The 16,002-nt window shown below is 41.5% G+C and overlaps 1 protein-coding gene across 1 annotated transcript; it reads left to right on the forward strand.

The window, feature by feature from the left end:
* The first annotated feature begins 3,733 nt into the window (after window positions 1-3,733).
* Window positions 3,734-14,633, forward strand: LOC138980617 (uncharacterized). The gene is made up of 6 exons (XM_070353539.1): window positions 3,734-4,342; window positions 5,479-5,653; window positions 7,236-7,298; window positions 8,022-8,067; window positions 9,517-9,592; window positions 12,741-14,633. Exons 1-6 carry the CDS (start codon window positions 3,978-3,980, stop codon window positions 12,811-12,813), a joined length of 798 nt encoding a protein of 265 aa, XP_070209640.1. The 5' UTR covers window positions 3,734-3,977; the 3' UTR covers window positions 12,814-14,633.
* The last annotated feature ends 1,369 nt before the right edge of the window (window positions 14,634-16,002 follow it).

The raw sequence follows: 16,002 nt of genomic DNA on the forward strand, positions 1-16,002 counted from the left end.
TCGGCAACTCAACAATAACTTTTACCAAGACCATCAAATCCATTTGGATACTTGTATATTTTTGTACTCCGATGTTACCGTTCGATTCCTTGCATCTATCCTGAAACGCCGAAGAAGAAGAAGAAGATTCCTTGCATCACAGTCTTGCATCCATGATTGCATGTCAAGACGACGACGACGACGAGGTTTTAACGTCCTCTTAGACCAGTTGGCCTATATTGGGACTGTATTGGTAGTACGCTGTGAACAAGCCCGACTGATATGTGGCTGTCCGAAGTTCTTCAGTCGACACACCAGCATTGGGTTTGTCAGTCAGTCTATGCTCATCAAAGTATCGAAATAGGATCATGATAATCAGAGACGAGAGATGATGCATGCGTGTCTTCCAAGCTCTGAGACTGACTTTTGCTGTGAACTTGGGATCTTTTCCGTGCGCATGTGTGCACACGGGGGTGTTCGGACACCAAAGAGAGTCCGCCAGTGCACAAAGGACTCGACTCGAGGCTCCGAGAAATAAATCTCTCGCCGCCGCGGAACGTTTTTTTTTCTTCTGTATACAGGGTATGCACCTGAGTGTTTTTTCTATACTGCGGCGTTTGGCCAATATCGCTGAAAGTCACGTGATGCTCAGCCACATCGGTAAAATTTCATAGTTTTTTTTATCATTTTCTTTAGTTTTCAAAGAGATTCTATTTACAGTTTTGCGGCAATTTGTATTGAAGAAATAAAAACAAGTCGCGTAAGGCGAAAATACAATATTTAGTCAAGTAGCTGTCGAACTCACAGAATGAAACGCAGCAAGACCGTATACTCGTGGTCCACCGCTCACGGCATAGGCAGTGAAATTGACAAGAAGAGCGCGCGAGCGGGGTAGTGGTTACGCTATGCTGCATAGCACGCTTTTCTGTACCTCTCTTCGTTTTAACTTTCTGAGCGTGTTTTTAATCCAAACATATCATATCTATATATTTTTGGAATCAGGAACCGACAAGGAATAAGATGAAAGTGTTTTTAAATTGATTTCGAAAAAAAATTTTGATAATAATTTTTATATATTTAATTTTCAGAGCTTGTTTTTAATCCGAATATAACATATTTATATGTTTTTGGAATCAGCAAATGATGGAGAATAAGATAAACGTAAATTTGGATCGTTTTATAAATTTTTATTTTTTTTTACAATTTTCAGATTTTTAATGACCAAAGTCATTAATTAATTTTTAAGCCACCAAGCTGAAATGCAATACCGAACCCCGGGCTTTGTCGAAGATTACTTGACTAAAATTTCAACCAATTTGGTTGAAAAATGAGGGCGTGACAGTGCCGCCTCAACTTTCACGAAAAGCCGGATATGACGTCATCAAAGACATTTATCAAAAAAATGAAAAAAACGTATGGGGATATCAATCCCAGGAACTCTCATGTCAAATTTCATAAAGATCGGTCCAGTAGTTTGGTCTGAATCGCTCTACACGCACGCACACACACACACACACACACACATACACACACACACACACACACACATACACCACGACCCTCGTTTCGATTCCCCCTCGATGTTAAAATATTTAGTCAAAACTTGACTAAATATAAAAATCAATCAAGTCCTCCTATGTCGAACCGCATACGGTTTTCCGGGATGTCTATATGAAGGCCGGTAAGCGACGCCGGCTGAGGTGAATCACGCGCTTGGTGCGAGATTGAATGGTATCGTACTTTCCTACAGTCGTATATGCACCGGCCGGGTGCATTCCCTGTAGCTGACAGCAAAAACGCCTACAGGAAGTGCACCTACAAGGAATGCACCCACATTTGGTTGGCTTAGACCCCTTCAGGCTAAGTAACTTGACTTCAATCAATCAATCAATCAATATGAAGCTTATATAGCGCGTATTCCGTGGGTACAGTTCTAAGCGCTTGAAGCAGAATACCCGGCTTGAGAGTGAGACTAAGAGAGAGAGAGAGAGAGAGAGAGAGAGAGAGAGAGAGAGAGAGAGAGAGAGAGAGAGAGAGAGAGAGAGAGAGAGAGACAGAGAGAGACAGAGAGAGAGAGAGAGAGAGAATTGAATTGAATTGAATTGAACTTTATTTAACAAGGATTAATATTTAAGGCTATGCCTTTTCTTACAATCTGTCCTTGGAGAGAGAGAGAGAGAGAGAGAGAGAGAGAGAGAGAGAGAGAGAGAGAGAGAGAGAGAGAGAGAGAGAGAGAGAGAGAGAGAGAGCAATTACAATTCATAATTATAAAGTAACTTTGTGATCCTGTAAACCAGAAGATAAATCATTTCGAAAAACTTTAATTATGCTGACGTTGTGCTCCAACATTAAAACGTAAGTCTTCTTCTTCTTCTTGTCGTTCGCCTTTACACTTGGAGTCCAGCTCTGGATAATTACGAAGCTGGTGGTCTTATGTAGAGCCTCCGGCCACAGGTAAAACGTAAGTCATAAACCATAACAGTTATGATCAAATAATATATCTCATTATAGGCTTAAGTTATGGAAAGATGGAGTCTATGTACATAACATTTTTCAAACAGTGTATTATCCACATTGTTCTACAAGAAAATAGTGGTAAAAATACTCAACAATCAAACACACACACAAAACATCAACAAACAAACAACCTTGCAATGCGGACAAATTACTGTCAATAGCACAAATGTAAAAATCGTACAGTGTAAAGAACACCCATTCACTGATCATTATGTCGTTGTTTGCTTGTTATGTTGTCTTCTTGTGCTTTCTAAAAACAAACACACACAAAACAAAAACAAAAACAACAACAACACTGGAATGGTTCAATTCAAAGTCAACTTAATAACGGGAATGTTTTTTGTTGTTGTTTGTTTGCTTAACGCCCAGCCGACCACGAAGGGCCATATCAGGGCGGTGCTGCTTTGACATTTAACATGCGCCACACACTGACAAGACAGAAGTCGCAGCACAGGCTTCATGTCTCACCCAGTCACATTATTCTGACACCGGACCAACCAGTCCCAGCACTAACCCCATAATGCCAGACGCCAGGCGGAGCAGCCACTAGATTGCCAATTTTAAAGTCTTAGGTATGGGCCGGGGTTCGAACGGGGCGGACGCCTTACCACCGACTAGGCCAACGGCCGTGCCGGTGTCACGATTTCATCTTTCGCCTGTGTACATATTTCCCCCTCGACATATACTCAAGACTGAAATGTTGTTTCCTGGTAAAATTAAGAAGTGAAATTATTTAAGGACGAAAAGCATGTCAGTTTCTTGCATGTGAAGAAAATTGGTGGTAAAATTTAATAGATTTCAACCCCAAAATCGAATTCTTCCAAAACATGTACTGAGTGGTTACGTCCCTTGAGTAAGAAGGAAACATTTTACTGAGGATGAATCAAATTTCTAAGTTAAATAAAACAAATTGGTTGGACAAATTTGGCCCCATGAATGTAAGGTACACAAGATCGCTCATCAGTACTATCGAAGTGTGTTTTTTTGTTCAGTGTAGAGTTTATTCTAGATCAACGAGGCCGAGAAGCGAAATATCAACACGGCGAAAGATGAAAACGTCACACCGGTCCAACGGGAATGTAAATCGGAACCTAAAACAAACACAATGTTACATGGTTAATAGTATCATGCAGCTTGTACTCTTGGTACTCACTGTCTTTTATTTATTTTTCAAAATCAAATGCGATTTGGAGACCACCACGACGAGCCTTCCGTTGGAAACCGTGAGTGGGAGATCTTTTTCCACAAGGCAGCTACACTACCCTTACCACTTAACCACAACTTAATCACCCTTGCTGTACAAATGGACTCGTCCAAACACTTGGACTCGCCCTGCACTGTGACGCAAGGACTACACACTACACAGTGCGGTGAAGTCGTGCACAACATTCCATCGATGGAGGTCGAATCTGAGATCGAATTCAAGTCTCTGCGATCGCTTCTTGTGTAGATAAAAACAAAAGTAGTTTACGCATGACATAATGGGTTCGGGACCTAGCAAAGACCAGAAAGGTAAGGACACAGCGCGGGATGGGAAGTCGGAGAAGCCTGTTGCTAATGTAAATAATCAGAGCTCTCGCTCCAACCCTTTACCGCAACAACAACAACCTGCGCAGACGACATTCATTACTCAGTCGGAGGACACGCTCGAGGACAGAAACAACAGCTGGAACGACAGCAGCAGAAACCAAAATGACCGCGGAGGGGGAGAAATTGGCAGGTCCAATGATTACGACCGGTTCCCTGCAGCGGAGGAGCAGACGACACAAAGCAGGGTGTGGAGACCGGACCAGGAATCTCAGCGCGAGTTGAACGAGGTGTTACAGATTCCCACTGACAACAACAGGTAGGCCTAGGTAATGTTGGAATTATCGCAGTAAATCCAAAGCAGATTCCCACTGACAAAACAGGTAGGTGGGTAATGTTGGACTCATCGCTGTAATTGTAAATTCAATCCCCTGACAACAACAGGTAGGTATGTTCTGCTTCTTCTTCCGAGTTATGAACTGCATGGGTCCTTTTGGACGTTTTAAGTTCAGCGGGTGGAGTTTTAAGTAGAGCTGGTTAAAATGGGTCTGTGGGAGGCCCAGGCTCAGTAAAAGTTTAAAACTAGTACTGTATACACAGTTCAGTTGGACTGATCGCTGACAACAACAGGTAGGTAATGTTGGACTTGTCGCTGTAAATTCAATCCCTCGATGTGAATTCAAAGCTCACAATCCAGTTATTGAGTTATATTTGGTACAACTTTACAAGTCATTTTCATCAAAGCAAAGAATCATTATTTTATTGACGGAATGAGCTCCAAAATTGAGAATCATTTTGGTCATTTGTGTGGAAATGACCAAAATATAAGGCCAAAAGGTGGAAGAAAACCCATACTTTTGGCCATATAATTTGTCTCTCTTTGCTTGTCACTGTAGTTCTCAAAATGATGGCGCCAATGTTTTCCTTCTAAACTGACCCCATGTAAATAAAACTCATCTATAAAGTTCATTCCATAACTCAAATGGTAATTAAAATGACTTGTTATGCTTGCAAGAGCAAGTTCTGCAAATTCAGAGCCTTAGATTGCAGTCGCAAAACATCCCTGAATTTAAAATCTTAAAGTTCAAGATAAGTTTGGAAGGGAAATAGCTCAGTGAGTAGCAGCGCTGTCTTCAAAACCAGTTGTCTCTATCGGCGTGGGGTCGATCCGCTCGTTCAGCGAGGGACTTATTTCCCAGAGTCAACTTTGTGCAGACTCTCCTCGGTGTCTAAACACCCCCCGTGTGCACACATGCGCACGATAAAGATCCCAAGTTCACAGCCAAGGCCTCAGGGCTTGGAAACATGAATACACGCATGCAGGAAGAAAACAAATAATAGGGTAGCGCAGTACTGTATGGCAGCTGGCTTTCCCCAGTGAGAAAGCAGCCTGAATTTCCATGAGAGTAACCTCACAGGACTATATGAAATCTTATCCTTATTCTAACCCAACAGGTACAGCAACAGGCCGGTCAACACCGTGAATCCAGTCAGACAGGAGGACCTCCCAGAGACCTACGCACAACGAAAGCAGCGCCAGCAGTACACTGTCAACCAGCAAATGCTGATACGACAGAAGACCATTTACCGAGACCCCAAGGCATGGGAACAGGAGGGGGAGGAGGAGGAGGTAGGTCCATTAGAATGACTGATACATTTTCATACCTGGGCAGGTTGCCAACAAATCATTTTTAGATACAGAGGTGTCGAAGTTTTGAGACTCACACCCCCCCCCCCCCCCCCCCCCCCTGCTCTCTCAGAAATTTTGTTGACAATATGAAAATGTATCTTCATTTTGAGACTGTCTCTTTTTAGACCCAAGATTGACGGGCGCAGTGGCGTGGTGGTAAGACGTCGGCCTCCTAATCGGGAGGTCGTGAGTTCGAATCCCGGTCGCTGCCGCCTGGTGGGTTAAGAATGGAGATTTTTCCGATCTCCCATGTCAACTTATGTTCAGACCTGCTAGTGACTTACAGTGATGTACATTTTAGTCGGTCTCCAGTCTCTGACCGATCCAATTTCCCCAGGACCTATAGCTTTAACCCCAGCAGGACACAGGTCCGATTAACCTACAGAAGAAGTGGTCAAGGGTCCGATCGTTTTTGACAATGAAGCGGACATGCGGACTGTTCAATTTTCAAGAGGAAAGCTTGTTTCGGTTTTGCCAAGCGAAAGTAAACACTGCGTGAGGAAAGCTGGTTTCGGTTTTGCCAAGCGAAAGTATGCACTGCGTGTGACCAGTTTGTTGAGTGAACGAGGCACCATATGGGATCTGATTCTTTGAATTAATTTATCCTCAAGTTGGATCAAGAAGAAAAAAAGAAAACTGAACCCATATGGTGCCTCGAGTGCATTCATTGGCTCAGCAATAAATCGTTTAAACCAATGGGAACCACCCGTGCATGTTCGCACATGCGCAAGGCATTACTTTTCATCATAATATCTGGAAAAACCGTTGTGCGTTCGAACTTGTCGACAGATGAGCAGTGAAAAAAACCGACAACTGTTCAAATAACTTTGAAATGTGATTCAATCCTTTGAGTATCTAGTCATGACAGTCGCAGAAGGTGGAAGAATTTAAACTGAAAAATCTTTTTAAATGCGGTTTTACGAGTCGTGTTTTTGTACTATTGAAATTGCAATCTCAGGACACTGTGTCCTATTGATTTTCAGTCTTCAGGACAATTGTCCTAAAGGCTGCTAGAAAAATGTACATCACTGGACTTAACCCCCTTCGTGTGTACACGCAAGCCCACGACCAGGAAAAGATCCTGTAATCCATGTCCGAGTTCGGTGGGTTATAGAAACACAAAAATACCCTCCCCCGAAATCGGCTTATGCTGCCTGAATGACGAGGTAAAAACGGTCATACACGTAAACATCCACTCGTGCTAAAAACATGAGTGAACGTGGGAGTCTAAGCCCATGAACGAAGAAGAAGAAGAGACCCGAGATTCTCAGATTTTTGCAGTTTCACAAGGGCACATTACTTCTGTACCTGTGATAAGAGCACTCATGGATTTTTCATTTTAAATTGTCTTAGAGTTTGAGAAAAAAAGTTCTTCTTAAAACCAGTTTACAGTGTCCCTTCAGTGCAGGTGTAGGTATGGTATACTTTGGTAAAGTTCATAGACCAAGGGACACACAGGTGTCCCCTATAGGGAGGTGTCCTCCCATCAGATACCACGGGATTATTTTATTTTTCTTTGCAGGAGATGCATTCAGGATCCACTGGCTTCGATCCAAACAAGTTTCGTTCAGTTAACTTTGGACAGGTGAGAGATTTGTGAACAAAGTCTGTCATGTCTATGGTGTAACCTCTGTGATGAGATAAAAAGAGCATTGTGTGTTAAGTCTTGATTAGTAAAGTGCTGCTCAGCAAGTAGGATGACCCTCTGATTGCTTGTGTGAATGAAACATTGCCATTTTATTTTGTTTTTAATCTGTTCAAGTTTATTTTGTCCACAAAGAGAAAAACTTTGAATGAATGCTTAAATAGACAATGCTTGGAAATAACACACTCCCTAAGTGAAAAAAACCCAGCGACTGCAATGCGTAATTCACTCCAATGTGTATATTATGCAGCGTCCATTCGATGTGATGAACTTTTTTTTCAAAACTATGCACATCAGAGCCACATTTTGCTGCAAATTGCCTGCAGTGATCACTCAGCACACATGTTTTCCCAATCTCATGTGACCTGAAAGTCAGGTGACCTCAAGCAAAACACCTTGTTCACAACAGGCCAGCGGTCACTACTGCAACAAATCATGAACTGGGATGTGCTTATTTTTGAAAGAAAATGGCATCATATCGAGCGAACATTTCCAACATGAGTTATTTCCAGAAAACGTCTACTGTGTACAAATAAGTTAAAGGTCAGACAACGTTTAGTGTTTCTAGTTGTTGTGGGAGATCAAATTTGAACTGAAATTAACAAAACAATGGTGAATGAAATTGGCCTTAAGTAAAATTGTGTCATTTTGATTTGTTTTCAGGCAACGAATCAGAAAAGAACCATCTTCACAACAAGTGGAAACCAAGGTGAGTGCTGGGTGCTGAATGATTGATGGTAATGTGACGCGATAGTCTCCCTTTCACAGCAGTTGTTCTGTAGAGTTGCCTGCAGGTTCTAAGCTATTTATAGCTCAATAGCTGCCAGTCAGACATCTGTGAGCAGGCAATCCAAATCTCCGCAATTTTGCGGATTTCCGCGAAAACAACACAAAAAAACTACACGCGCAAATAATAGTTTAACCCAGGCGAGAGGGACAAAATTGTGTTTTTCTTCACATGCACAATTTACCTTTTCTTCTTCTGCGTTCGTGGGATGAAACTCCCACATACACTACGTGTTTTTTGCACGAGTGGAATTTTACGTGTATGACCGTTTTTACCCCGCCATTTAGGCAGCCATACGCCGCTTTCGGGGGAAGCATGCTGGGTATTTTCGTGTTTCTATAACCCACCGAACTCTGACATGGATTACAGGATCTTTTTCGTGCGCACTTGGTCTTGTGCTTGCGTGTACACACGGGGGTGTTCGGACACTGAGGAGAGTCTGCACACAAAGTTGACTCTGAGAAATAAATCTCTCGCCGAACGTGGGGACGAACTCACGCTGACAGCGGCCAACTGGATACAAATCCAGTGCGCTACCGACTGAGCTATATCCCCGCCTACAACAATTTACCTTTCACCAGAAGGGGTTACAGTCGTATTTACAAGGCCAAAATGCTTCTGCTTTTGGGGGTGTTGTCCCCACGACCCCACCAGGGGATCTACCCATGGACCTCACCAGGGGACCTACGCGGCCCCCTGGACCTCAGTGTGAGTTATTTTGTTGAAAATAATTCATCCTTGAATGGATTGCCGGTGTGAGTTGTAGAGAGCTGTTTGTGATAAAGTCTGACTGCTGATGTCTCCTGGTATGCCCTTGCAAACCTTTTTGTACAGCAAAGCACATGTGTATAGGGCTGTTCCTGTAGCCCACCCTCACTCCTGATCGACTCGTGACTGGCTTTGCCTTCAATAGTAATTCAAGCGTTTTGTGCATCTGATTACGATTACAATGATAGAAGAACTAAGAGAGAGACAGAGAGTGAGTGTGAGACTAAGAGAGAGGGAGAGAGACAGAGAGTAAATCTCCTAATTACACAAATCTCTGGGTATTGTTCTCATATTAAAAGCAGATAATAGAAAAATTCAGCCATGGTATAGAAGAGAGAAACTAGTATGGATGATTTTAGAGAAATGTCAAGTTTGTACATGTATGTTCATTTTGTCAGTTATTTTATTTAGTATTAAATCAGTGTCACCCTGTCTATGCCAAACCAGATATAATTTCTTCCTAGTGGTTTATTTATTAAGTAAATCATTCTCTCTCTCTAGATCTGTACTTTGATTTCTGCTAGAATTACTTCATTCAGAGATTTTTTATTTTTAAAGATTTCAATCATTTATGTAATGTAGACTTACTGTGTATTATTGCAGACAACTCCGTTCAGTACATGCCTGGTCAGCGAGACAACATGGATGAGTTTGATGTCACGTCGCGTCGACAGCAAACGTCAGTTGCCTTTTTTATATTTAGTCAAGTTTTGACTAAATATTTTAACATCGAGGGGGAATCGAAACGAGGGTCGTGGTGTATGTGCGTCTGTCTGTCTGTGTGTGTGTGTGTGTAGAGCGATTCAGACTAAACTACTGGACCGATCTTTATGAAATTTGACATGAGAGTTCCTGGGTATGAAATCCCCGAACGTTTTTTTCATTTTTTTGATAAATGTCTTTGATGACGTCATATCCGGCTTTTCGTGAAAGTTGAGGCGGCACTGTCACGCCCTCATTTTTCAACCAAATTGGTTGAAATTTTGGTCAAGTAATCTTCGACGAAGCCCGGGGTTCGGTATTGCATTTCAGCTTGGTGGCTTAAAAATTAATTAATGACTTTGGTCATTAAAAATCTGAAAATTGTAAAAAAAAATAAAAATTTATAAAACGATCCAAATTTACGTTTATCTTATTCTCCATCATTTGCTGATTCCAAAAACATATAAATATGTTATATTCGGATTAAAAACAAGCTCTGAAAAGTAAATATATAAAAATTATTATCAAATTTTTTTTTTCGAAATCAATTTAAAAACACTTTCATCTTATTCCTTGTCGGTTCCTGATTCCAAAAATATATAGATATGATATGTTTGGATTAAAAACACGCTCAGAAAGTTAAAACAAAGAGAGGTACAGAAAAGCGTGCTATCCTTCTTAGCGCAACTACTACCCCGCTCTTCTTGCCAATTTCACTGCCTTTGCCATGAGCGGTGGACTGACGATGCTACGAGTATAAGGTCTTGCTGAAAAATGGCATTGCGTTCAGTTTCATTCTGTGAGTTCGACAGCTACTTGACTAAATGTTGTATTTTCGCCTTACGCGACTTGTTTTTCTTTAAATTTATGTTGAATGTTTTCCATCTTTACCATGTTATTCGATGATTAATTGTACCCTTAGAAAGCCGAGGTAACAAGCTATATATGTGTATTTGTTTATTTTTATAGTCTTTTTAAAAATTTATATGGTCTTTTATTTTTAAATGTTAAATTATGTTTTTATGTTTTTCTAAATTCTGTACTCATGGCTGCAGATACTTTGCTTTTGATACTTCCAAAAGACATGTTACCCGTGTGCTTTTGTGTGTGCTTTTTTAGAGGGGGAATCGAGACGAGGGTCGTGGTGTGTGTGTGTGTGTGTGTGTGTGTGTGTGTGTGTGTGTGTGTGTGTGTGTGTGTTTAGAGCGATTCAGAGTAAACTACTGGACCGATCTTTATGAAATTTTACATGAGAGTTCCTGGGTATGCTATCCCCAGAGGTTCTTTTTGGATAAATGTCTTTGATGACGTCATATCCGGCTTTTTGTAAAAGTTGAGGTGGCACTGTCACACCGTCATTTTTCAATCAAATTGATTGAAATATTTGTAAAGCAATCTTTGACAAAGGCCGGACTTTGGTACATGTGTATTGCATTTCAGCATGGTGGCTACAAAATTAATTAATGACTTTGGTCATTAAAAATCTGAAAATTGTAATTACATTTTTTTTGTATAAAACGATCCAAAATTACGTTCATCTTATTCTTCATCATTTTCTGATTCCAAAAACATATAAATATGTTATATTCGGATTAAAAACAAGGTCTGAAAATTAAAAATATAAAAATTATGATCAAAATTAAATTTCCGAAATCGATTTAAAAACAATTTCATCTTATTCCTTGTCGGTTCCTGATTCCCAAAACATATGGATATGATATGTTTGGATTAAAAACACGCTCAGAAAGTTATAACGAAGAGAGGTACAGAAAAGCGTGCTATGCAACACAGCGAAACCACTACCGCGCTAAACAGGCTCGTCAGCTTCACTGCGTTTTGCACGAGCGGCGGACTACAGTCATTGTGAAAAAATGCAGTGCGTTCAGTTTCATTCTGTGAGTTCGACAGCTTGACTAAATGTTGTTATTTCGCCTTACGCGACTTGTTATGAGGTAAACTTACCCACGTGGCATTATTGGCCAGTCACTTGCGCTGATGGGGTCTATGTCGACCAAAAGAGTGGGATTCCCTGTAGGTGGAGTTCCTGGAGGGGGATTCCCTGTATACAGGGAATACAACAGGATTTCGTTCATGTAGCGTGTCGCCGATATCGCTGAAAGTCACGTGATGCTTGGCGACATCAGTAGAATTTGATGTTTTTCTATCTTTTTTGATATTTCTTAGAAATTCGAGTATGGTCTGCAAGTTTTATTGAAAAACTCCACCCTGTGGGATTCCCTGTATACAGGGAATCCCCCTCCAGGAACTCCACCTACAGGGAATCCCACTCTTTTGGTCGACATAGACCCCATCAGCGTCACTTGCGAGGGATACTCAGAACATGTGGTCAAGGAGCACGTGAGGAACATTTGCCTCAATAAAAGCAAGAGTCACTCCTTTACAACCCATACGGACTGGACCCAGTTATTTCAGGCGTTCGTCTATTCTTCTTCTTCTTCTTCTGCGTTCGCGGGCTGAAACTCCCACGTACACTCGTGTGGTTTTTTTTGTACGAGTGGAATTTTACGTGTATGACCGTTTTTTACCCCGCCATTTAGGCAGCCATACGCCGTTTTCGGAGGAAGCATGCTGGGTATTTTCGTGTTTCTATAACCCACCGAACTCTGACATGGATTACAGGATCATTTTCGTGCGCACTTGGTCTTGTGCTTGCGTGTACACATGGGGGTGTTCGGACACCGAGGAGAGTCTGCGCACAAAGTTGACTCTGAGAAATAAATCTCTCGCCGAACGTGGGGACGAACTCACGCTGACAGCGGCCAACTGGATACAAATCCAGCGCGCTACCGACTGAGGTACATCCCCGCCCGTTCGTCTATTCAACACCATCACTATTTATAAAAATGACCGGAAAAGATATGTTCATATGTGTGTGTGTGTGTGTGTTTATAAATGCTATTTTAAAAGCCTGCTCTTCCTTCTGATGTTTTGAAGCAATGATTTACAATTGTACAAAACAAGCAACCTTATGCACAGCCTAGTGTAAACACGACCAGCTGTCTGAACACATATGAACAAAAACAAATGAGCTTACATGTTTACTGTTGACTGAGAAAAGACCTAGAAAAAACCTCCTATTTAATCTCGGTTCTTTTTCATTTCAGGTCCGAAGATTTGCCACGGTACAACGCTTCTGAGCAGGATCTCATGGCGTCGTTAGAGCGTGAACTGTTGTGATTGTACTCGGTGGACCGTGAACACACAACACCTAATCTGACCCAGAGTGACATTACGAAAGTGGGATTATATTTTTACCCACAGCAAGATGGTGTTATGTGCTTTTGAGATGGCTATGAGCCACCATTTCATTGGAGCGAGACTCGACCTAACTTTTCAAATGGAAGTCATCTCTCTGACAATCTTGAATGAGAGGAAGCCTGTTTTTCCCCCCCTGAACGCAACGTTTTCTAAGAATTGTCTGAACAAGGGTTACCATCCCGCAAAATCCAAAGACAATTTTTGTCCTTATTTTTCTCAAAAGGCTTCTGTGGAAAGTTGTTTTTTTTTTAACAGATACTGTACAAGGATATTTCCTGTTCAAGGACATCTGTTCATTTCCCATGGGAACAATGATCCTTGTCAGGAACCTTTTTGTAATAGGACACCTTAAAGCAAAGGACACCTTTTTTTTCACTTTGAAGGACAATTCTACAACTTTCTTGGAAATAAATGTGTACCCCAGCAAGGGACCTTTTTATGACAATTAGGGACCTCTGAGGAAAGGACACTTTAAGTCTGCATGGCTTGACACCCTCCCTGGGGAGAACACCCCTCATTACAGGACATTTTCATTAAAGCATTGTCTGAAATGAAAAGATGCATGCTTTAGGTCTATTCCTAGGTGTCCAGCATTTGCAGAGGGCAAATGGTAGAACTAGAAGTGACCATTAATATTTGGAGATCAACAGTTTTCAGTTTCATGAGTTTTTAACTTAATAAGTGTTTGAGCGTAGACTTCACTTTTAAAAGAATGTGTTCTTCTCAGACAATTAGATGGTAAATGAATTGATAATGATTCTGTTGAGTGCGCAAATTGGCGTGTATGTAACTTGAAATGTGATACTTGCTGCTTCAGCTGTCTGTCTCAAACATATATGACGAACACACCTGCTGACATACAGGGTGACCCCCAAAAAAGAGTACCCAAACAAAACGTCATAAATTGAACAAAAATAAAGCAATCTTCATAAAATTTATTTACACACACAAGTAGCCTCTGCATGATATTCACAGAAAATTTTAGCGTTCTAGCTTGTCTTTCAGGAAAGTTATGCTCATTCTACAGAACATGCTCCAAATGGCCTCCGCGCCGCTGCAGGCAAACTTGAACTTGCCGCGCAAAGTTATCAATTATTATTCTCTCTATTTATTTATATAGCGCCTTATCTGAAGTTCAAAGCGCTTTATGCCGTGTGAGATGGAATTTTTTGCACAATATATCACGCATTCACATCGACCAGCAAACCTCAAGCCTGTTAGGCGAATGTTCACCTTTCGCGGCCTTTATTCCAAGTCACACGGGTATTTGATGGACATTTTTATCTATGCCTATACAATTTTGCCAGGAAAGACCCTTTTGTCAATCGTGGGATCTTTAACGTGCACACCCCAATATAGTGTACACGAACAGGGACCTCGGTTTTTCGTCTCATCCGAAAGACTAGCACTTGAACCCACCATCTAGGTTAGGAAAGGGGGGAGTAAATAGCGGCCCGACCCAGGGTCGATCACGCAACCTCTCGATTCCGAGCGCAAGTGCGTTACCACTCGGCCACCCAGTCCTTTTTTCACCCAGTCCTTTTCAATCACCCGCACACACTCCTGTTGCGAGATTCCGCGAATGGTTGTTGTGATGGCTCTCTTGAGTTCTGTGATTGTCTGTGGGTTGTTCCTGTAGACGTTGTCTTTCAGGAACCCCCAAAGATAGAAATCTGGGGGATTTAAATCCGGGGGAGGCCATTTGGAGCATGTTCTGTAGAATGAGCATAACTTTTCTGAAAGACACTAACATTTCCTGTGCAAATCATGCAGAGGCTACTTGTGTGTGTAAATAAATTTTATGAAGATTGCTTTATTTTTGTTCAATTTATGACGTTTTGTTTGGGTACTCTTTTTTTTGGGTCACCCTGTACAACCACACACACACACAGATAACCACACAGGCATGTTGGTACTGACCATGAACAGTATGTGTTCTGGAACAGCAAATACAGCTGTTGTAAACACCCTCCTCTCCAGGCTCTCGCCCCGCTCACCCTACACACACACATTTACTCTGCTAGTGTGAGCAGTGAGCAGGTTTTACTGCTCCCCCCTCCCTCTTTTCCCCTATAATAATTGATGATAAATTGTCCTTCACTTTTAAAGAGAAAATATGTGTGCTTCCTTTTTTCATCTTTTTCTTCAATCTCTGGATATGGACCCCATCATCTATGGGCACTGACTAAACTTTTTGCACCATTTTGCATGGGGAAATTATAAATGTGTTGGTCTGCAAGACACTCTCGAAGTTGTTGAATACAAACATAACATACACATTCCATTTCTCTCAGCTCAGCATTCAGTGCATCAAAACATAAATATGGTTGTATCTTGGATGTAATGGTCAGTTTGTGTCTTATGTGATACTATAGGGGTCGCCCTTTGTTGCACGGGTATAATTAATTTACTCGAAGTGTAACTTGCTGCATTGCCCTAGTGGTTCCATACATTACTTAATTTACATGTATTTTACTTGTGTTACTTTTGCTTTGAGTTTATCTGCATTTGCCTTTTCTGTATTCTACACTTGTATTTATTTAACAGTCGTAAATATTCACTGGACGACTCAGAAAAACTCTGAGAAGCAGCTATTATGATTTTGGGGGTAATTTCTGCCTTAGCAGAAAGATACATGTTCTGGGTTTACCTAGGATGATAGCTGCTTGTACATTGCTTCAGTTGATTATTTGTTGGATCGAACTTCATATGCGAGCTCTACGGAGCAGATAGTGAAGACTGCTGCATTTATGCTGTATCACATGTCATGTCACCTTGTGATGTTATTTTTCATTATTCTGTTTATATGTACGATGAAGCCTATCATGACAGAATCCTTTATTATCAGTGATTGTCTCGTGCAGCAGCCAATGCCCCTTCCTTTCGGCACACTTTACCAGCTTTGCACAAAAAGACCAGAGCACCTTTTTCAAAATTTTCAAATGTGAACTAGGTCAAGTGCCTTTTCCACTCTTGTACTCAAATTCAATCACTCATTTTTGTTCAAGTGGATGGGGCGGGGATGTAACTCAGTCGGTAGCGCGCTGGATTTGTATCCAGTTGGCCGCTGTCAGCGTGAGTTCGTCCCCACGTTCGGCCTGAGATTTA

Source organism: Littorina saxatilis, linkage group LG11 (assembly GCF_037325665.1).
Source record: "Littorina saxatilis isolate snail1 linkage group LG11, US_GU_Lsax_2.0, whole genome shotgun sequence".
Taxonomy (NCBI): domain Eukaryota; kingdom Metazoa; phylum Mollusca; class Gastropoda; order Littorinimorpha; family Littorinidae; genus Littorina; species Littorina saxatilis.